Consider the following 24428-nt stretch of genomic DNA (forward strand, 5'->3'; position numbering starts at 1 on the left):
AGACCAGAACATCATGTGTATTTGCCACATTTATTGCAATATTCCAGGCAGATCCAAGAGAGCCTCATCTATTGGCAGTAAAGATGATATTCCAGATCTTCAAGGGAACCACATCATTGGATTATGTATCCTAGAGAATCAGATTTAGTCTAATTGGGATCTCTGATGCCAGATTTTGCAGGTTGCAAAATTGAACAGGAAAAGCCACAAGTGGAGTAGTTGTCATTTCTGGGGGAAGACTGTGTCTTGGTCAGACGCAAGAGCAAAAAAAGTCATTCAACATCAACCAGCGCAGATCAGAATATATGCCTCAGCAGGAGCTGCTGCTTGCTCAAATGCTTTGGATGAAGAATCAACTGTTTGACTATGGTCTATCCTTTTCTAAATCCTATTTATTGTGCTAACCAAAGCTATTGCTATGACAGGAGAAACCCAGTTCACCAATCTCTGACAAAGCACATCAGTATAACGCTATACATTTAAGGGAAGCATGGGCAGGAAGGAACCATTGAACTCACTTTGTTCCACAGAACAGCAGCAGCAGACATATTCACCAAACCACTAGTGAAGCAACCTTCACTAGACTGGTGAATGAGCTATGAATGATACAGGAAACTGAGTAAACATACTGGTCAGATTCTTTCAAATTACAATTGTCACATACCATATGTATTGCTCACAAATTTGCCCATGATATACTCTCTTGTAAAATTGATGACAGCTCTTGATGATATACTCGTGTGCTATACTCTGATGATATTCTCTGAAACTTCGATTCATCTGAGATATTCTCTGATGTTGTAAAACTCTGAATTTGATTATGATTTTCATTTTTAATTTCTCTGAGAAAACAACCTGTGAAGTATTTATGAGCCTGATATATGAAGTAGTAAATCATGAATCGCAGTTCAGTTCTTTAATCTTGATCTCAAGTTTGTTGGCTACTACTTAACACTATATGCATATTGATTACATTGAGACTCTATTACTTCAAATATCTTAATTGAAGTGAGACTGCCTGAATTGCTTTTCTCTCAGTACAATTAGACAGTGAAGATTAAAACTTCTGATGAGATATTAACACCCCTGCAAATAAGCTGGTACTCCTTGGATCGTTAGATGTCTATATGACATGACGGAGGGACCAACACTTACTGGTATTAAAGTACAATTGCCAAGATTTAAAATCATGGTGACCAGTCACAATCTTGATTACTGGAGAAATACTGTGGCACAATTTATCCTAAAGTGCGGATGTCATTTTACACTGAAAAGCGTCCTTTTGAAAAAAAAAAAAAAGGGGTTAAGTTTATTTTATATATTTCTCCATCAGAGTGATGTTTTTTGTCTATGTCTTGAGAGTTAAATAAATTATTCTTGTCTACCGTTATAATTACGAAATTGTGAATTTCTAGTCTCTGATATTATATGTTAAATCACACACATACTGTCAAAAGCACAGTATTGAGCTATGGATGTGTGACAAACCTGAATTTTCGATGGATTTTCTAAAAATCATGGTCTTTATTCTGAGGTCTTAGAAAAGATTATGTCTTTGATGTAAATCTCAGAGTCAAACATTCGGAGAGATTTAATTCTTGATTTTTTAAATCTTGTACATTCAGGAGTACAAAATATTCAGAGATATGAAGGAGTTATTTCAAAACGGATGTATTGTTAGTGGGTTTACATAAAAGAAACATTTTAATAGGAGAACGTGGTCATCAGCAGATTTATTACTGCACATGTTTTACTGCGTCCATGATGATCACCTCGTTTTCTCTTCCCACTAACATCAACTACCAGTAAAATCTGACAGCTGTCCAAGTGGAACAAAAGAGGCCAAGCGTGTATAGCTAAAAAATCTGAAGAGTTTTAGATCAGATTTTATTGCCTTTTCTTCGCTCTTACACTTATCTTACCCACACAACTCTACTCTCTTCTCTCGATAGTCAATTTTCTCATACACACTCTCCAAACACCCTTATTTCTTAAACTCTGTTCTATGGCCAACTACGCATCATCTTTGCAGGTGGGGAAATTTGGTCACCAATTAACATGCTGACTATCCTAAACACTGCTGACGTCCAAGGGATTTCATCCTATGAGCAATTTCTGGCACAGAGTGCCATGCTACGCTCTCACAGCTCCTGCCAGACTCTCAGGACCGCCCAGATCAATAATTCGTCGAGGACGGGTCAGTTAATGACAAGGTTGGTGAGATGATCACCATCGATTGTGTTTTCATATGAAGGGGGAGGAGTATTTTGTACTCCAGCCACAGTCAGAACTGCTTTCAATCGGCAAAGCCTCGCACCTGCGTATATCACAAATGCGGATGCAAATCTGAAACAATGAGGACTGATTTGGGCTACAGTGATAAAAAATGCCCTTGACAATTTTTGGGACAACTAAAGCGCCCAGGCTCAGAAAGAAATGGAGTTTCTTTTTCGACCTGCATCACCAGTGCATTTTCAAAAAGAAGTCTACAAACTGGGATGCGCATTCCAATGGACATGTTGGCAGATTGGGTATCTCTTGCTACTCTACTAATTTGTGATTTGGTAGATAGTTCTAGAAATATTGGTGAAAGAAAAATGCCATGAGAATGAAAAAAATTCATAATTCTCAGATTCTGTCATTACTTGTTTAATGCTACTTTGGTGAAGGTAGACTTTTGATTTGATGAGATCAAGCCATCAGGCTACATAAAAAGATGTTTAAGGACCTCATCTCCAAGGTGAAGTATCCAATTCAAATACATCTTTTGAATTCACTCAAGTTAGAGCAGGATGGAGATGCCCCAGTACCACCAACACCACAACAACAAAACACCTCAACTTCAGTCTCCTGCCTCCATCCCCAAACAACCCAGAACTCTGATCTAAGTCCAAAGGGCGCAAAGTGCCTGATGCAGCCCCCTCCACGCAAAAGAACAGAACCTCTGTTGCTACACAAGTTTGAACTGAAAGAAAACTCTGAGTGCGACAAACAACTGGATGAGCAGTAAATTCCTGAGGCTCACTTAAAACTCTGCTGCCCAAACTCTGATATCCCATAATAACACTGAAGCTGCTAATCTTCAAAAGCAGAAAGAAAAGACTGGTTGGCAGCTTAGACTATATGATCGTGCATACCTGTCTCATGTTGTAACTCTGAACTACTCCTATGAAAAGCCCTCTGTACCTGCTAAGCCAGTCCTCAGAAGCCCAGCCAGATTCAAAGGAGGGCCAAAAGGCCTGCAAGAGCAAAAGTCCCAATCACTGAAAATCACAGACTTACACGTTTGAGGAAGACCAAAACACCATTCAACTCCAGTTGTGAACATCCTTAGCTCTGATGGTTGCTCCTATCCAGCTTGTTTCCTCTACTCTCCTACACATCTACGTCATCCCTTAAGTAGATGAAGAATAAAGTGTGATGAACCAGTTACACGGAAGCTGGGAGCACATGGCTAATCCTCAAACTCCATTATCTGATCATGTTCCAATTCCTCAATCTCCAATGAAAATTCCAGAGGATGCCATTGTTCATGATTACAGCTCCAGAAAACTCAGTCTGATGTATTGAATGAATCTGACAACCAGTAGCTATGGATGCTCTACAGTCTTTGCTCAAGACTGGTGAAGAGGCTATCAAAATCACCAGTCGAAGCTCAAGAAAATCTGCTGAAGAGAATGTGGAGAAAGTTTGCTGATACTGTTTCCTGATGCTTGACAACGCAAACTCTGTGGCTGACCTGAGGATGATGACGTCAGATTACGACAATGATGAAAATGATGGAGTTCCTCTGACCACACAAAAGTTGGGAGTCTACTAGACAGTATAATGCAAGGCTAAAACTCTGACTACAGACTCTGAGCACTTCCCCGGGATCTTCACAGTTGATCCTCCAATATCTCTTCATAGCTGTCACAAATAGATTAATAAACACCCAATTAACCAACTGATTATTATTTGTTATTATGAATTAAAAGTAAATAACTTCCTAATTAAACATCACAATTCACAAATCACAGCATTATAAATCAAAAATAATTAATTTTCTAAAATCTTATTACAAATACACAAAAAAATACTAATCTGAAATTACCTAAAAATTAGAATGAACTTCCGGAATTGGAAGAATCAAGAATGAACCTAAAAATTTGAATGCTCCGGTGCTTTTTAGTTTGTACTCGTCACTCACTCTGTCTTCACAAATCACAAATTAGGTATTGTTTTCTTTCCTAATGTTTTCATTTAATTTGCTACTGCTCTCGCTTGCGGCTTGCTTGTCGCGTGGTTTTGTTATTTGATTTGTGGGCCTGAGGTTTCAGGACTAATGCGGATTGGGCTAGCCTAGCAAAATCAAAAACAAAAAATTAAAATTTTTTGGCCCAATTCCAAGGAGGGCCTGGACCTACCCTGGCCTTAGTGTGCCTCCGCCACTGACCGGATTGACACTTAGTCCATGCTAAAAAGTTTGACCCGAAAGAACTACGTGGTAGTTTGAACCCCTATAAATAGGGTATGTATGCCTCTTGTGTCTCATAACCTGATTCTTGCTAAGAATCGCATGAGAACATTTTATCTCTTTTTTAGGAGGATCAAACACAAGATCAGCTAAATCATCCATCACTTCTCATCCCGTATTCTTCGTAGTTCCTTCCTACAATCACTCAGATACCCACGTCTGTGTTAACTAGTTTCTCCCGTTAACAATATACTTTTCTTTGATTAGAATAAAAAAGAAAATGTTATTTAGCAAAAGAAAAAGAAAATGTTAAATTAGACTATGGGAGTCAAAGTAAAGACTAAAGAAAGCGAGTGAAGTCTTAGTAGACGGCTTGACCTAACTAGTTAGCAGGCACCAACTCAACTCGCCCTTCCAAACACAAACTAGAATATACCAACGTATCATATGTTCCCACGTAAGCCACTGTAAGTGGGTCCCACCCTTTGAAAACCCAAGTATAAGTACATCGTATCCTCCTCCGCATCAACCCTTTCAACCTCAAGCCGTTTTCATCCGGCTTCGAGGCAAAAAACACACACACTTCACACACTAAGCCCCCGATCTACTCTTCCTCTTTCTCAATGTAAGCTCTCTTTTGTTGATGTTCATGTTTGTTTTATCATGTTGATAGATGCTTAAGTGTAAGGTTCTTGATTTTACTTATAGAAAAATATTGATTTGTGTAGTTGAGGCCAGTGATTTATTGTTTCTTGGGATTTTCTTGGATTTATTTTGAGATTTTATTTGATGAGATATTTGAGAATAAGAACAGTGAGAATGGTGATTTAGTGATTTATGTAGCTCAAATGTGTGATTTCGATAAGTAATTGATAAATTAATACCAAGTACCTGTTTTTAAAGCTAAACAAATTTGTTTCCAGCTGTAAAATTGTGTATCTGAAGTTTTTTTCTTTTGTGTTGTTGCATTAGATGGTGTCTGATGCGAGTAAGAAGAAGGTAGCTCAGAAAAAGGCAGCTGCAGCTGCAAAAAGGGGTGGAAAAGCGGCTGCTGCAACTAAGATTGCCAGTAGTAGTAGTAGTACGGATAATCTGAGCAATGGAATGGATGCTCTTCAGATTTCGGACCGGACTTGTACTGGTGTGCTTTGTTCACATCCGTTGTCTCGAGATATTCGTGTGAGTATTTTCAATCCGTTTCGTTGTTTGGTTTAGTACAAGCTAAATTAGGCCAATATGTTGTTGTAATAGGTGATTTGTGTATTAGAATGGTATTTTTGGTTTGTAGTGAAAGATTACCCTGTATTTGTGTTAAACTATACTGAATAACAGTTTCTAATGTACTGGTTTGTTGAATAGTCAATCTTGTTGTGTCAGCATAATGTTTCTTTGGTAATTGCTAGAATTTGTTTTTCTGAAGATTTATAAATATTTGATTGTTGTTTATGACATTTTTCCAAGAAACTCTTAGGCTGGAAAAATCTTGAGATCTTAATGACTTTTAGAATGAAATATAGTTGGGTGGTGGGGTGGGGGGGTGGGGGGATGCGGAGTGTAAGTATCTTGTAATTATCCCCTCATATTTGGACGCTGCGTATCCTTTATTAGAGTTTCATGTATGCGGGGAGGGAAGTGAAGTTTTAGAACATATGATTATTGGCCAAGTTGAAGGAGGGAATAATCCCTTTTAATTGATTTTCTTTGTTTGAGATACTACATTTGCAGCTGTTTATTGTCAAATTTATCTAGCCTACAAACTGAGGATTTAACGTCTGCATTGATATGTAATAGTTCGTGATTTATAGTTGGGTCACGCTGGAATATGATCCTATAATTTTGCTAAATTCTTGATAGTTGGTAATGTACTGGTTAAATGGTTGGTTGAGTAGTGCATCTTGTTATGTCATTTTAGTGCTGCTTTGGTGATTGCTAGAATTTGTTTATTAAAGGATTTTATAAAATCGCACAACTCCTTAAGCAGAGAACACTTTATGTGAAAAAAATATGCGTCAGTTCCAGGATTAAATCGGGACTGACGGGGCTCGAACCCACAGCCTCCTTATGTGTGTTTTCTGAAGTTGCAATGGTGGATATAAGCACCTTATATTTTCTATCAATAGGAGTGTCGCCCAGTCAATATCTAATTAATTACTCTTAGCTTCAGGCTTCAACATATTTCTTACTTACTGGCATCCAGGAGATTTATTATCTTCAGATGCCAATAAAATATAAGATAATTTGGATTTAGAGTTTCTCAGGTTTCAATGTTAGCTCATTGTTTCTAGACGGGCACCAAGACAAGTACCTGAGAAGGCAAATATATTCATATACGATGCTCTATTATAAGTTTCTTTTAGGTTCTAGCAAGTGAATATATTCAATTAAACTTAGCCTTGTTCTTATATCATTACAAAAATGAAGGCCACAGCAGTTTGGCGGTTATCTTTATTGTTGTTTGCTCTGTGTTTTGTTTGCCATAGATATGCTGATGTTAAATTAATGAGTATTGACAAGTCAATCTTCCTTCCTTTTTTTGCAGATAGAGTCCCTGTCCCTAACCTTTCATGGGCATGATCTTATTGTTGATTCCGAGCTGGAACTTAATTATGGCAGGTTTATTTTTGTGAATCAGAACATTATTTTATATTGCATGTTCATTTGATTATTTAGATTTGTGCTGAAGTGCAAATTATTTTCCCCTTCATTAGACGTTACGGTTTGCTCGGGTTGAATGGCTGTGGCAAATCAACTCTTCTTACATCCATAGGGCGTCGAGAACTTCAATTCCTGAACACATGGATATATTTCATCTCACAAGGGAGATTGAAGCTTCTGATATGTCTTCACTTCAGGCTGTGTTAAATTGTGACGAGGAGAAGTTAAAATTAGAGAAAGAAGCTGAAGCCCTGGCTGCCCAGGTCTGTACTTTAATAAGAATATTAGTGTTGGCATCTGGGACATTTTTATAAGGGACGAGTTAATAATTTTCAGTTTTCATCTCTGAATATAGGATGATGGTGGAGGAGAAGCTCTTGAGCGCATATACGAGCGCTTGGATGCAATGGATGCCGCAACTGCTGAAAAACGTGCTGCTGAAATTTTGTTTGGTCTTGGTTTTACCAAAGAGATGCAAGCAAAGAAAACCCGGGACTTCTCCGGTGGATGGCGTATGAGGATTGCTTTAGCACGTGCCCTGTTCATGAACCCAACTCTTTTGTTGCTTGATGAACCCACTAATCATCTTGGTGAGCTGATTTTGAAACTAGTTCAGTCGTAGTTGCTTTTCAGCTTGATTCTTTTTCTATTGCTTGTACTTTTCTTTCTCTCTTAGATTGACTATAGAATTTTAGTTTAGTTACAGCTACTTGCACAACTCCTTGAAATTACATGACATATATGATATTCTCACCATCTCACATTCTAATGTGGCCCATTAAACTTCCCATAAACAAGATCTTCAATCTGTGATAATAACTTGTGGAATTCTTTAGCTGTATTTGCTGTTGTGTACATGGCAACTACTTTGTAAGTTGGTAGGCATTGGTGGGGTTTGATACATATTTGCATTACTGTAATGCCTATATGTAATATATTTAAGTTACATTGAGTAAATATCTTGTCAATATGAATGGGTAAGATATTGAATCACAAAATATCTGTAAGCATACTGTTTGTCATGTGAAAGGCACAAACACTTAAAGCACCTTGTCTAGAAGCCTTAGAAACTAAAAGCTTTGGGCGAAGTGGATGTGCTGGATCCGGTTTGTTCACTAGTTTTCTTAAGACCTTTTCCTCGCAGTACATGTTGCCACTGAGAAACTCTTTAGTTTAATATATTACCGATTCCTCTTGAATGGTAACTCACCAAGGGTGATGTGTGTACTTATTTAATGTTTGTTTTAGATTGGTATATTATTGCTCAATCTATTACATGGTTTAAGTTGTGCATTCAGATCCCTTTAGTTGAAGATTTTCTGGCGAGTGCGAACCTGTCTTTTTATCTTTTAGAAATGTTGCTAATATGAGCCCTTGACCCTGTTTTATATCAACAGTTGCATCTGTTATAGTTCTTGGACCATTGTTCAAATCAATTTTTTTACAACATTTGATGTACTATTCTGATGAGTTGCTATAATCTATATACAGATTTAGAAGCTTGTGTCTGGCTGGAGGAGATGCTCAAGAAATTTGATCGAATTTTGGTTGTGGTTTCTCACTCCCAGGACTTCCTGAATGGTGTCTGTACAAACATCATACACATGCAGAACAAACAGTTGAAAATGTATACTGGAAACTTTGACCAATATGTTCAAACCCGTTCAGATCATGAGGAGAACCAGATGAAGCAGTACAAGTGGGAGCAAGATCAGATTGCTAATATGAAGGAGTATATTGCTAGATTTGGACATGGGTCAGCCAAATTAGCTCGCCAGGCACAGAGCAAGGAGAAAACTTTGGCAAAGATGGAACGTGGTGGGCTCACACAAAAAGTGTCTAGGGATCAGGTTCTGGTGTTTAGATTTGTTGATGTAGGAAAACTCCCGCCACCAGTTTACAGTTTGTTGAAGTTTCATTTGGCTACACCCCAGATAACCTCATCTACAAGAACATTGACTTTGGGGTGGACCTTGACTCAAGGATAGCTTTGGTTGGGCCCAATGGTGCTGGGAAGAGTACACTCCTAAAGCTGATGACAGGTGATTTGGTTCCGAATGAGGGCATGGTACGTCGACACAATCACTTGCGCATAGCACAATATCACCAGCACTTGACTGAGAAACTTGACTTGGAGCTGTCGGCTCTTGTTTTTATGATAAGAGAGTTCCCAGGTAATGAGGAAGAGAAGATGAGGTCAGCAATCGGGAGGTTTGGACTAACAGGTAAAGCTCAGGTGATGCCAATGAAAAACTTGTCAGATGGACAAAAGAGTCGTGTGATTTTTGCATGGTTGGCATGGAGACAGCCCCAGATGTTGCTGCTGGATGAGCCAACTAATCATTTGGATATCGAGACTATAGACTCGCTTGCTGAGGCTTTGAACGAGTGGGACGGTGGCTTGGTTCTTGTTAGCCATGATTTCAGGCTCATAAACCAGGTGGCTCGTGAAATTTGGGTGTGTGAAGATCAAGCTGTGACCCCATGGGCGGGTGATATCATGGGATTTAAGGCGCACTTGAAGAAGAAAGCTGGCCTATAAGATTGAAGGGGTTAATGATGCTTGATATATATATAATTATATATTTTTTCATCAAGGTAACAATGCTACTTTGGCTTACAAGTTGCAACCATCAAAATGCAGTTTTGGAGTTAATACGGATTGTGTTTTTTCTCTCACGACAATGATGAAATTCTAGGAACAGCAAAAAACTGTTCAAGACAATATATTATGGAGAAACAGTCGTGCTGTTCCGTTGTTTATTTACCTGATTAATATTTTTTAGCTTAGTTCACATATTATCAGCAGCATTCTTGCATGTAGTCTTTGGTTTGGGCCAAGAAATATACTTGAGGGGGGTGTGATGCCAATGTGAAACCTATGTATCTGGTCATTTATATTTGAGTTATACACTCGAAGCAGTCATAGTCGTTATTTTTTTTGAGAGGGAATGAATCTCAACAAAAATGTTCTGATGAATCAATTGAAGTAATGCTTTTCTTTAAGAAAGTTTATCATTTAATCTTCGGATATTCAAGATTACAGGAGAAATTTAGATAATAAGCTTTTAACAAGAAAGACTAGTTTTCGATATTTCTTGAAATATAAGTTCCAATATGTCACAAATTATGAATATATATATTGTAGACATTATATTCACTAATAAGACAATAATATAATATATATTTTTTATAAAAAAATAAAGTCCAACCGAAGAAATTCCTTTGGTAAGAGCATCTTCAAGGGTAATCCCTATATTGGATACCTAAAATATAATAAAATAATGGATACCTAAAATATAGGTAAGCAAAAAAGTTGTTTTACTCCAATGGTATTACCTATACATGTTACCTATAATTTAAAAATTAGTATTTATTCAATATTTAAGGTTGAATTGTAGTAAATATATGTTATATTATAGGTAATATTGATGATGTGGCATTATAGGGGTTGGCTTTTTGCTCCCTCAAATAAGGGGATGAGTTTTCACTCTCCTAAAAATTTTAAGGGATAGGGAGTTGCGTTGGAGGACTGACTTTTGATCCTAACCCCTAAATCTTGTCCACCTAGACCAAATATGAGTAAGGAGAGCTTGCATTGGGGTTGCTCTAAGACACCTATTTTAAACATAAATAATAATAAATTATATTTATAAATAAGTACCATCAAGCATGGTACAACAGCCATTAATTATAACACCCATGTATGGTACTAATTGCCTCTTAGACGCCCAATAAAATCATCAGTTATGAGTCTTATAGTTATGACCATCATAAATGGTACTCCCTCCGTCCCACCCATTTCTTATCAAATGGGTTGGGCACGGAGGTTAAGGAATATGTATAAAATAGTGGAAAATAGGAAGAAAAGTGGGTAAAGTGGTGGGACTCATTGATTTTTAATGTATAAAAAGAAGATAGTGAAGTAAAAGTAGTGTGAAAAGGAAAGAAAAGTGGAGAAGTGGTGGGACCCATTGACTATTTTGGTAAGTTTTGAAATGTAAAGAATTGGATGGGACACCCCAAAAAAGAAAGTGTAAAGAAATGGGTGGGACGGAGGGAGTACCAAACAGTGGTCGCAAGTAATATTATTGACATAAAATTTGCATATGATATTTAAACTAATAAAGATTATTCTTGAATTTAGTACATATATCTAGGTCAGTTCCACATATAACCGCTTAAACTTAGAACATTAGAACCATATTAATAGTCATTAAATGAAGGTAATTTAAATATTTGAAATTAAACATATAAATGTGTTTTAAAATAGTACATATATAAATATACATGTCTTCAGTCAATGCACATTCCTAATTTAATGAAACTAACCATATTTGATCATTCTAACAATAAAATTAGTACTACAATTTAATCCTTAATTCATATATTTCAGCAGTGTGATAAAATGATATATACAAATTAATTCATTATACTGTTGCAAAATCATAATATATGAATAAATTGAATATATTTATATTGATTTTATTACAATGTTATCTACATATACTTCCAACATACGAAGAGCTAGAGTGTGTATGTTTTGATTTTTTTTATTATTATTTATATGTAGTGCAGCAGAATCCCGTGTTTTGTAATATCATATGTATAGTCGTAGAACAACAGAATCTCATGTATTGTAATATTATATTATTAAATTGATTGAGATCACATGTTGTAAGTTTATGGATGGCAAAAAAAATCCGATCCGAATGGATATCCGACCGTTTCGACCCGAAAAGATTTTATCGAACCCGATATTTTGGATTTGAATTTGGATTTTTAGACCCGAACGAGTTTGGATTTGGATTTGGATATTAGGTATTCCGTATCGAAACCCGGTCCGAAATCCAAATCCGATCCAAACCCGAAACCCGATAAAAGATCCAAATATCCAAATACATATGTATGTATGTATGTATGTCTCTCCTGTGCATACTAATGTACTTTTTTCAGTTTAAAATATACTACTCCCTCCGTCACTATCATTTCTTTACAGTTTTTTACATTGATGGACACGCATTTTAACGCGCATATAAAACATAGTTTTATAACTTATTTTTAAATTTTTTCTTTTTTGTATAAATATATAAACATCAAATGTTTATTCAGAAGAAAAAAAAGTTCAAAATAATTTGTCAAACTACATTTTACGAGAGCATTAAAATACGTGCCGAGTCCCCGTCCCCTATATAAACAAATGAGGGGGACGGAGGGAGTAACTTATGAATAGATAAAGTACACTAACCTCACCCCATATATCTAATCATGTCAAAATTAGATCGATGTATTACTCCTATGAAATAGTAACCGAAATAGTCATGTCAAATTAGCACCAAGATTTAAAAACATCATGATAATGCCAAATTAGCCTAGCATATCATTCCACATTAGCTCAACATATTTCTTGAAAATAACCGACATATTGAATGCCTTCATTTTTAAAAATACTGCACATTAACATATAATTTATGCATATTTAATATATGAAAACAATATCATAATGGGAAAATGAACTTTTGTCACTAAAATATTTACCTTTTTAGAAACTTGCCATTAAACTAAATATATTTTCTTTATAGGCACTAATGTTATATCTTCATTCCATTTTAGTCATCACGTTAACTACTTAACGGAAAATTCAAATTCTTTTAAAAAAACAATTTTTTTGACAAAAATCAGGAAAAATCTTAAAAAGGTGAAAAAAAATCACTTTTTTAAAAAAACCAAAAAATCTCATTTATAGTATACAATACTAAGAACTTTTTCTAATTTTTTCGGATTTTTTGAATTTTCTTTCGAAATTTTTAGATTTTTTTTCGAATTTTGTATTTTTTTTGATTTTTTTTTTGATTTTTGGGGCTAAATTTTAAAATAACAGTTCGGATTAAAATCTTAAATTTTGATTGGATTTACATATCATATTTCTCAGTCTCGCCAATAAAAATTTCAAAAAAAATTATCTAAACCCTTTTATTTTCAATTATTTATATTTGTTTTCTTATTTATAGTACAAAAATCTATTCATAATTTGAAGTGGTGATTTTACACTATAAATGAGATTATTTTTTTATATTTTTTTTATAATTTTTGAATTTTCCGATTTTTTTCACTATATATGAGATTTTTTTTCCTTTTTTAAGAAAAATTGACTTTTTAAAGATTTTTTCCAATTTTTGTTTTGTTTTTTTTGAATTTTCTGGATTTTTCTTATTTTTTTTAAAAATTGAATTGTCAGTTAAGTAGTTAACAGAATGACTAAAATGGAATGAAGATATAACGTTAGTGACTATAATGAAAATACATTTAATTCAGTGATGATTTCCAAGAAAGATAAATAGTTTAAATGTTTAATGATAAAAAAATTCATTTTTCTATTAATTTATGGGAAAATAGATTTTTTTTGCCACTCAACTTATTGTGTTTCTAGAAACTTGTCACCCAACTAAACTTTTTTTCCTTTTACTCACTCATGTTAGGTTTGGATTTTTTTTTTTTAGCTACCAACTTAGGTTCGGATTTGATTACTAGCATTATATGATAATTTTATTTGTCACTAAACTTATTGCATCTTTAGAAATTAAACACTCAACTATAATTTTTTTTTATTTTACTCACTAATGTTAGGTTCATTTTTTTTTGTCACTGATGTTAATTAGGTTCGGATTTGATTATTAGCATTGCATTAATTCCGTGCAACATTATTAAAATATAGTGGTAGTCTGCAATATTTTGATGATTTGGGATACGTCTGTGTCTTTATATATAGTACTTTTTATGTCTCCAATGTCGTTTACCTTGTGTGATAAGAATTTTACACGCATTTTATTACTTTTAAAAGATGTAGTTTCATAAATAATTTTACTTTTTTCTTCCGAATAAAAATTCAGCGTTTGAATTTTTACACACAAAAAAAAAAATCACAAAAATAAGTTATGAAACTATGTTTTATACGAGTCTTAAAATACGTACTAAGCCGTAGAAAAAACTGTAAACTAATGAGAGCGACGGGGGGAGTAATAATAATAAAATGATGCATTATAGAGGACAATCATTGAAAATTAAGTTAACCTCTCTATTTATTTATCTGGAAAATTGTAATAAGATAAAGTTATTAAAATTTATGAAAATAAATTTGAGAGATAGACTGAGCTAGTCGATTGAAATTTTAATAGCGAAAGATGATGTATCATATCACTCAATTACACTTTATCATATCAGGGAGAGTGAATTGTTTGAAGTAATTGATTTCATATTCATGATTTATTGAATTTTTAGAATTCTAATTACGTTTTATCCTGGTTTTAATTTTTCATCGGGTCATTTTATATTATTATTGTTATATATAAAGATTCACATCATCAAAATATTACATTCTATCACTATGTATAAATGATGCTACAAAAATTATTATAATGTTAGTAATCAAATCCGAACCTAAGTTGGTGGCTAAAAAAAAATCCAAACCTAATATTAGTGAGTAAAATATAAAAAAAATTAGTTGGGCGACAAGTTCCAAAAACACAATAAGTTGAGCGGAAAAAAAAATCTATTTTTCCTTATTTATTGAAATTACTCTTGATCGACAGCGAAAGCCATCCGATAAAAGGACAACGTCATCCATCACTATCACAACATAAACCCCCTCACTTTCTGAACTCAAGTCAATCTATATCTTCTTTTGTGGTGAATATACTTACATAGTATCATATACATACAATGGCAGAAGCTAAAGCACAGATTTTTGAGCTGAACAATGGCACCATGAAAGCTTGCATCTCCAACTATGGCTGCACTATCACTTCTTTGTTTGTACCTGACAAGAATGGTACTCATGATAAGCTCTAGCCATTTTTATTTTATATTTAAATTTTGGCAATGACCCTTTTGATCTTGTGTTTTATTTATGTGTTTGTGTTTGTTGCTGATGATTGTTGTTAATTTATGTTATTGAAGGGAAATTAGCTGATGTTGTTCTGGGATTTGACTCTGTGGAGCCTTATTTGGTTAGTTTTTGCTAACCCTTTTGATAATTTTTGATTTTGCTACGTGGTTTGTTTTGTGATCTTATGGTGGAATTTCAGGTTTCGGGTGAGTTCGTGTTTGTAAACGAGTCAAATTCGTGTCTTTTTCAATATATCTGCTGAAATTTAATCAAGATGGTTATGTAATTTAAGGAGAATAAATTATTTAATAAACGATTTATACATGTTTGTTCCGTTTCTGGGTTTTGTCCTAGTAATTGAGTGGGATTGGGGTTGCTCTAGACATGTCCACACTAGCCTTTCGAAGTTGTTTAGTGGAATTTGATCAAGATGATTACATGATGAAGAGGGATACGATTTTAGATAATGAGTTGTTATGATCATAGTCAGGTTCGTGTCATGTCTATTTTAGCGGTTGGCTCTTAGCGTTTACTCCCTCCGTCCCATTTTATATGACCTCATTTCCTTTTTGGGAAGTCCCAAAAAGAATGAACCTACAATACTTACTATTTTTGAACACTACTTTTCACTATTATACCCAGTACCTCTATATTTTATACTCTCTTTTTATAAAATAAACACTATTACACCCACTACTTTCCTCCACTATCTCAAATCTATTACTATTAAATATTGATGGGTCCCACCACTTTACCCACTTTTCAACTACATTTACTACCTTTTTCTTAATCTCCGTGAAAGTCAAACCCATTCACATAAATTGGGACGGAGGGAGTAGTTCTTTTGTGATTTTTGATTACTTCGATTGGATGGGCATATTGAATGAGTGTTTTTACTGGTTATTTTGTAACTGATTATTTGGTTTATGATTGTTGATCAGAAAGGTGCTGCTCCTTATTTTGGCTGCATTGTGGGTCGGGTTGCAAATAGGATCAAAGAGGGAAAGTTTACACTGGATGGGGTTAATTACTCTCTCCCCATCAACAATGGACCGAATAGTCTCCATGGTAATACTTTCTCCGTATCTTGTTTTCAATACTAAATAGGAGAGATCAGTGTTTGAATATATGTGACTAGGCAGGATTTGTTTTGGTGTATGAACCTAATGTACAATAATATAACTATAATATATATATTATTGTACATAGAAGGCGAGTTTGACTGTGACGGGTCCCTTTTTTATAATTATTTTTTTTAGCTCTGAGCTTTTGGATTAAATCTTCTTATTACAGTGTTCATCCCCAAGTTCTATGCCCACTCCGAAGTCCTTTTCTGTGCCATAACAAACAGTTGCATTTGATTTTCCTCCGTTTCCGGTGGTTAATTTAACTTTGCAAATTATTGCAGTCTGATTCCTCATCCCTTAGTATAGTGGCACAGTTTTCTGTTAGGAAACTCTTTCACAGTGCTGACCATGTGATCGCAACCCAGAATATGCTTTTTCAAAGTAGGCAAGCATAGGATGTTATTTGGGAAATTTCTTGACCAGATTATAAATTGGACACTGTTATGTGTGGTGGTAGCGGTAAAAAGGACAGGAAGTGCATGTGGTTCTTTCCTGTTTGCTGAGATGGCGCAGTATACTTGGTGGAAATTAGAGAAGCCACAAATGTAGAATGGGATTCATGTAGTTTGTAATATATCCCTGTTTATAATTTATTCCTGGCTTTGAATCACGTGTGTGTAAAATACTTTTCTCCTATTATCTGTTTGAAGTGCAATAGCTCAAAATGCTATGATCTACCTTAAAGATATTATAATACTACACCACATGTGCTACAGAACGTTTGGTGTACCATTCTATGTTCTTCGCTAAGCTAAATTCTGGATCAACATGATGCTGCTTCTTTCTAGAGTACATAGTTTTGTGGATATTTACGCAAGATGTATTACCATATTATGGGGTTTGGATGTTGCTGTTATCTTGTTACGGGTTTGGTTGCCAGACACTCAAACCTTTGATTAAACTAGTAATAGTATTTGTTCCTCGAAACATATGAAGGCTACAGAGAGTTTGTTTCGCTTGTCAATATAGTTTGCATGATAATTTTTTTAATTATTTTGCAATGCATTCTCTTGAAGGCGGGCTTAAAGGATTTGACAAGGTGCTTTGGGAAGTTGTTGATTACAAGAAGGGAGAAAATCCATCCATTACCTTCAAATACCATTGCCGTGATGGCGAGGAAGGTACTACTTCTTTATCTCAATCTCTGTCTTTGGCTCTTTATGTGTAGGTAACTTCAGACTTCACTCTGCTATGTCGAAACAGGATATCCTGGAGATGTTTCTGTGACGGCAACGTACACTCTAACTGCAAGCACTAGTATGAGGCTTGACATGGAAGCAATTCCTGAAAATAAGCCCACTCCAATAAATCTAGCTCAGCATACCTACTGGAATCTGGCTGGCCACAACTCAGGCAACATTCTGGATCATTCAGCTCAGATATGGGCAATGCACATCACCCCTGTAGATCAGAACACAATCCCAACTGGAGAAATTATGCCAGTTAAGGGCACTGCATTTGACTTTTCTGCAGAGAAGAAGATTGGAAGTTCTATCAGCGAAGTCCCTGGCTTAGGATATGATCACAACTATGTCCTTGATTGCGGGGATGAAAAATTGGGCTTGAAACATGCTGCAAAGTTGAAAGATCCATCAAGTGCAAGGGTTCTCAACCTATGGACCAATGCTCCAGGTATGCAGTTTTACACAGGAAATTATGTTTCCGGAGTTGTTGGGAAAGGTGGAGCGGTGTATGGTAAACATGCAGGCGTTTGTATGGAGACTCAAGGATTTCCAAATGCTATTAATCAACCAAACTTTCCATCTGTAGTTGTTAAACCTGGCGAGAAGTACCAGCACAGCATGTTGTTTGAGTTTTCAGCAGAATAAGCAAGTACCATAAATTAGTTGTAGGACTCAAAAAATTATCTGAGTGAGGAATGGAATAATACATGTTTCTAGACTGTATGCGTGATGCGAGCAGAACTTTGAAATGTCGTGTGGATGATGCTGAATTTTGAACTGCCTATGGTGACAATGAAACTTGTTTGAAAAATTCAGATGTTAACTCATTTTTAAGGTAAATGGTCGACATCTAGTTTATTTTTTATATTGAGAATGAGATTATTTTGTTACAATTTATTACAGGTATATCGTCTATATACACACTTTTCCACACACCAATTTCAAGCTAGCCATTTCATCTCAATTTATCTATGGATTACACTAGGAAAATGTCTTAGATGAAAGTTTAAGTCCTCATAGCAGGGGACAACTTCCAACTATAGTTTCTGGAAATTACGTCGAGAACATATTATTAATATGCCTCAAACTTTCCATTTTCTAACATACACGTGGGCTTCTGAGAATGGATACTGTATTCTGATGGGATCCTATTGGAACTGCGAGTTTAGTCTCTTTTACTATGGACAGAATACTAGAACATCTGCAGAAATTTCAAGACTGTGCAAGTCATTTTATGCTTGGAAACTCCCTTCTGATTTCTCATTGGCTGCTTCTGATTGTTATTGTGGAAGTTGCCTTCTGAGAGAGGAGTTCTCAAAGGATGCTCTTCCTGAATGGATTGATTGGCAACAAAAGAAAGACATAGTTCTGGCTTTTGCATCCTCGATAAAGATCCTTCTGTCCAACTGTTTGAGCCAGAGAATTTTAAATGTTCCAGACCAACCTCAGTTGCCTCCTTTTACCTTTCAGAACCCGACACACTGTAGTAATAAGTGGCCTCGCAAGATGCAGCATTGCAATGCGCTTGTAGGTCCAGCAGTTCCTCTACATTTTTTGGTAACTTATAACAAGCTGTATATAGAAGAAGCAGAAGCAGATGGACAATCAGCTAACTGTCTATAATATATCCTCTCGCCTGAAAGCCCATTTTTGGGATTTTAGAGTGGATACAGGGGTTCATTTTCGACAACTCGTGTATTACTTGAGCTCTAAAATCCATATTGGATGGCCAACTCTCCTAAAACTTAAGGTGTAGAGGAGAACTGCTAGATGGTTCTTATATTTTTCACAAGACGCTCTTTCTGGGAGACTTATCTTTATCAATGGACTTCGTATATTGCCTGTTAAATTGTGCCAGATGCAAGACCTTGCAACATCAATGCTGGAATTATGGAATTTGATGCATACTTCATTTGAAGAGCAGCAGATGTTTCAGAATGTTATCCGCGACATAGCTGCTTCTGAAAATGAAATAAAAGAGGCTATCATGCTTTCTGAGATGCCATTAATATCATGTTTCGTTTGTTTATGAAGTCTAGAATAAATGATCTACTTCTTAGCAAAGTAATTTTAACCGCAACAAAAAATTAATTGTGGTCATAAATTGTAAACCAGGAATGCATGAAGATACTGACCTTAGTTCAATAAGATTTTGTTTTTGCCTACCAAAGTCATCCTAAAGGTTCCAGCGTTTAAATGATTGATTTTTTTGTTTTGGTATTTGAAGTTGATAAAATCCCGAGACACTTGGATCTGTTCTCATTCTTTAACTCATTTCATTCCACACTTCCCTGCCCTGTGTTCTTCTCATCACTTGAGGTAGGAGAGGCTTGGACATTGCTGATCTTCCGGAAAAAAAGCACTTATTGAGTGGTCATGACTCATGAAGCCCACTTGTCACCTGTGTTTCGCAAGCCATTTTCGCCTATACTGTCCAAAGAATTATTGAAGGCCAATGCAGCAAATGTATTGGAAGAGCTGATAGGGACACACTATGAGACAACACAAAAACCAATTGAAAGTAACACTAAATTTCTCACTCCCTCCAAAACAGTTTGTGCTGCAGCGGAAGAAGCGATAATTCCAAAGACGATGTTTTTTGTTTTACAAAATACATTTGTACAATAAAATATTTTTTGGGGGTTATCAGACTATTTATATACTCCATCCCCTCCTAAATATAAGTTACTTTGACTTATTGCACATGAATCTAAGTATTTTGACCACACACTTAGAATTAATAGTTTCAAATTTTTTTAAAATAAAAATATACGTCTCGTATTTTAATTCATAAAAAGGAATTTTTAGAAAAAAAAAAAATTTAGGTAGGTGATTAAAGTACATGGAATTGTGTGCAAAAAATCTAAGTGACTTATAAAAAGGATCAGAGTGAGTAATTCTATAGCTGAAATTTCAAATTACTATCAATTTTCTCAACTCTTAATATTTTATCACAAATTTTAGATAAATTTAAAATAACAGAACTAGATTTTCATAAATATCCACTAAGATATCTAAATTTGTTAATCGCGTTGAGAAATGATAGAAAATTGTGCTAAAATTTGTGTACATAGTAGTTCTAGTTTTAAAGTTCCAATATTTTCATTTAAAAATATAAAAAGACAAAAACGCTAAACACGCTATATAAAAATAATAGCGACTCATTTTTTTTCTAAGTAATTGGGAGGAGGACCGAAACACACTAAACTTGATAAAGACGGGCCATCAAATTTAGAGGAGGTAGCCTTGCGAACAGTTTAATGCACAATCCTCTTCAACTCTTTGAGCGAAATACGGAAAAAGAAAGGAAAATTCATGGACCGACCCTATCATCTCTACCCGTATGAACTATGAGATCATCTTAAGGACGTCTTTGACATTCAAGAGTCACAGACCCATCTTAGAACCTGTTCAATAATCAATAAGTGAAACGTTAGTTGTTCCCTCTCACATCGGATAGTCGATTCGTTAATATGAAGTTGATGCTCACACGGTGCTAAATTAAAAGAATAACTAAATTTTCATTATTGAACCAAAGTACTTGACACATCGAAGAGTATTAAATTCTAAATATTAGTTTATATCATCATAGGATTTATTAATTAAGATTCATTGATCCTTTTATTATTATTATTATTATTATTATTATTATTATTATTATTATTATTATTATTATTATTATTATTATGAGAATACGAGGTAAATAAAATTTTGATAAATATATTCTCTCGATAAATTATTTATTAATCGAGATTATAGATTATTATTTTCACTCCGTTGGATTTATAAAATTTTCAATTTAATGAGTTTGTACGTGAATCAGATATTCAAATATCGATATACACTATACATATTTTGTTAGGTATCAGGCAATTATAATAATAGAATGGACTTTGGTAATCCAAAATATATAAGGATAATTGTTGTATGTTTAGATAATTATTATAAAAGATATTTCTTGGTCGCAAAGTTAGAAGACCCAGTTGGAATTGGATTCTGATTTGAGTTAGAAATTAGAATCGGATTAGGATTATGTGTAGCTGCTTTAGAATTAGATTCTGATTTGTCTAGTTTGAGATGACTATATATACATTAGTCATATTGTGTTTAATATGTGTGCTCAAGATGTAGACTTAGTGTTAGATATAATTGATGATTACTAATATTCTTAAAGTCTGTTTTAGAACAGGATTCATCAGAGTTTAAGCTAGAAGCTGATCAGAGTTTAGTAAAGTCTGACAGAGTTTGATAAAGTCTGACAGAGTTTGATAAAGTCTGATCAGAGTTTACATAGTCAAGATTCGACAGAGTTTACACGTGGAAAGAGCTCAGAAGCGGATATACTTCAAGGAAGGATAGAAGCTGAGGAGTGATTTGCTGACTATGGAAACTAAACAGAAAACTGGAGCAATCTTTGATTGATAGATTTATTAGCTGATTTATAGGATATCAAATCAGAGATTGATTTTGTAACTGTGTCTATATAAACACAGATTAGGGTTACTCTATAGGAGTTGAGTTATCGAGTACATTGTTAAGAACCCTAGCAGCTCTTAGTGATACAATATAAATCACTGAGAGAGTTTTTTTAACCATTAAAGCTTTGTGAATATAAGAGTTTATTACTTTCAATCTCTTATATTGTCTTACTGTGTTACAGATTGTGATCACTATATCAGATTATATAGTGAGTTTATAGGACCTAACAAGTGGTATCAGAGCGAGCTCTGTTAAGATTACTACAGTGAGATCTTAAACACAATCATGTCTGAAAAATCACAAGCTTCATCCTTTAGAGTTCCAATCCTTAAGGCATCTGAATATCCAGTCTGGAAAGAAAGAATGATCATATTCTTAGACTCTGTTGATCCAGAATACCTTGACAGGATTTTTGATGGACCACATATGCCTACCAAGCTTTCTGTTGGGATTGCAGATGAACCTCAAAAGATGGTTCCAAAAGAAAAGAAAGATTATACTCCAGAGGACATCTCATCTATCAGTAAAGATGCAAAGGTGAAGCATCTGTTGCATAGTGCCCTTGATAATGCAATGTCTAATAGGGTGATTGGGTGCAAAACTGCTAAACAAATTTGGGATGCTCTGGAAACCAGATGTCAAGGAACTCAGGCCATTAAGAAAAACAGAAAAACAATCCTTACACAGGAGTATGAGCACTTTGACTCAAAATCTGGTGAGTCTCTGACAGATCTGTATGACAGATTTGTCAAACTGTTAAATGACTTATCTCTGGTGGACAAGGAATATGATCTTGAAGACTCAAACCTCAAATTCCTTCTAGCTCTTCCTGAAAAATGGGATTTGAAAGTCACTACAATAAGAGACAATCTTGATCTTGGAGAAATGTCTCTTGATGATGTTTATGGAAGGCTGAAGACTCATGAACTTGAAATGGAGCAAAGGAGCAAACGACATGGAGGAAAATCAAAGTCTGTTGCTCTGAAAGTTCAAGAGGAAACTGCTAAGAGCAAGGGAAAAGCTCATGTCACAAAGTCTGACATTGAATCATCAAACTCTGATGACTCAAACTCTGATGTTCCCTCAGACTCTGAAGAAAGTGATGATGAGATGATGCAGTTAGCAGCATTGATGGTGAAAAGCTTCAAGAAGTTGGCCTACAAAAAGTTCAACAAAGGCAAAAGTTTTTCAAGGAAAGACAGAAACTCTGACAGAGTTTATGACAAGAAGAACTTTAAGAAGAATGAGGGCAAAGAAGGAAAAGCTGGAAAAGCTGACAAGTATACCTGTTTCAACTGTGGTGAAAAGGGACACTTTGCATCTGAATGCAAGAAAGCCAAGAAGGAAAAAGAAAAAGCCTTTATCACCAAGAAAGGAAACTGGACAGATACATCTGATTCAGAAGAAGAAGTCAATTATGCTCTGATGGCAAACACTGACAACAACTCTGAATCTCCTGCTAAGGTACCTCATTCTACTCTTGCCTTTGATACTGAAGATATAACTGAGTTAAGATTGTTTCTTAAAACTTTACATATCAGCTTTAGAGATCAGACTTTAGAAAATGAAAGATTAAAATCTGAAACTCTGAGTGTAAAGAAAAGGAATGATTTTCTAGAAAAAGAATTAGTTCAGATGTTGGAAGTTCAAAAAGAAAGAGATGATGCTGTCATTGTCAAAGATGAATTATCAAAGAGGTATGCATCTCTTCAATCAGAACTTGCTAAGGAAAGGGAGATCATTAAGACATGGACTAATTCAGGCAAAACCACTCAGGATATCTTAGGTAGTGGAAACTGGAAGAAGGGACTAGGTTACACTGATAACTCTGAAGCTGAGTCATCAAAAACAGAATTTGTTAAAACTCAAAAACCTAAGGTTAAACCTGTTAAATTTGTTGCTGAATCCTCTAATTCTAAACAGAATAGACCAAAATCAGAGATTAACAACAATTTAAAATCTGATAAGCCCAAACAGGTTAACATAGGATTGATGACTCAGAAACAGCTTAAACATAAGCTTAAAGAGGTAAAGTCTGATAGCAAAGACAAGGAACCTAGGAAAAATAGAAATGGCAAGGTTGGAATAGACAAGAGTAATAACTATATGCCTATTCCAAATGCACCTAGGAAGACATGCCATAACTGTGGGAATACTAATCATCTTGCTAATTTTTGCAGGAAGAACAAGGACATTAACTCTTTACCTACAAAGTCTGGAGTTAGAAAAAGTAGTATTAGATATAAACCACAAGATCCATGTTTTCATTGTGGTAGTTTATGGCATTCTATTTATACTTGCAAAGAATATCATAGTTTGTATTATGATTATTATCAATTGAAACCTTCTTTGAAGAAGTTTAATAAAAGCTCTGCAAGTACAAAATCTGTTTCCAGTACAAACTCTGTTGCAAAGTCTGTTAGCTCAAACTCTGATAAAAATAATTCCGCTGCAAAAGCTAACAAACTTAATAAGGCCAAGGGATCCAAGCAAGTCCGGGTCCTTAAAACTAACAATTAGTGGTCTTTGTGATTGCAGGGCAACAGGAAGAATATTCTAGTCTTGGACAGTGGATGTTCAGGACACATGACTGGAAATAAGGCCCTGCTGTCAGAGTTTGTGGAAAAGGCTGGCCCAAGTGT

General features: G+C 35.0%; 2 protein-coding genes across 2 annotated transcripts; both read left to right on the plus strand.

Annotated features, from left to right (window-relative positions):
• Positions 1-5007: 5007 nt before the first annotated feature.
• On the plus strand, positions 5008-10091 carry LOC108199405 (ABC transporter F family member 1). Its single transcript, XM_017367205.2, is given in 8 exon segments — positions 5008-5081; positions 5429-5635; positions 6996-7069; positions 7165-7235; positions 7238-7374; positions 7467-7701; positions 8603-9004; positions 9007-10091. Coding segments are annotated over 7 exon segments (1773 nt in total). The 5' UTR covers positions 5008-5081; the 3' UTR covers positions 9654-10091.
• Positions 10092-14713: 4622 nt separating this feature from the next.
• LOC135148413 (uncharacterized) lies at positions 14714-18172 on the plus strand. The gene is made up of 5 exons (XM_064083588.1): positions 14714-14939; positions 15068-15117; positions 15938-16064; positions 17140-17244; positions 17327-18172. Exons 1-5 carry the CDS (start codon positions 14831-14833, stop codon positions 17950-17952), a joined length of 1017 nt encoding a protein of 338 aa, XP_063939658.1. The 5' UTR covers positions 14714-14830; the 3' UTR covers positions 17953-18172.
• Positions 18173-24428: the final 6256 nt, after the last annotated feature.

This window comes from Daucus carota, chromosome 8 (genome assembly GCF_001625215.2).
Source record: "Daucus carota subsp. sativus chromosome 8, DH1 v3.0, whole genome shotgun sequence".
NCBI classification, from domain to species: Eukaryota; Viridiplantae; Streptophyta; class Magnoliopsida; order Apiales; family Apiaceae; genus Daucus; species Daucus carota.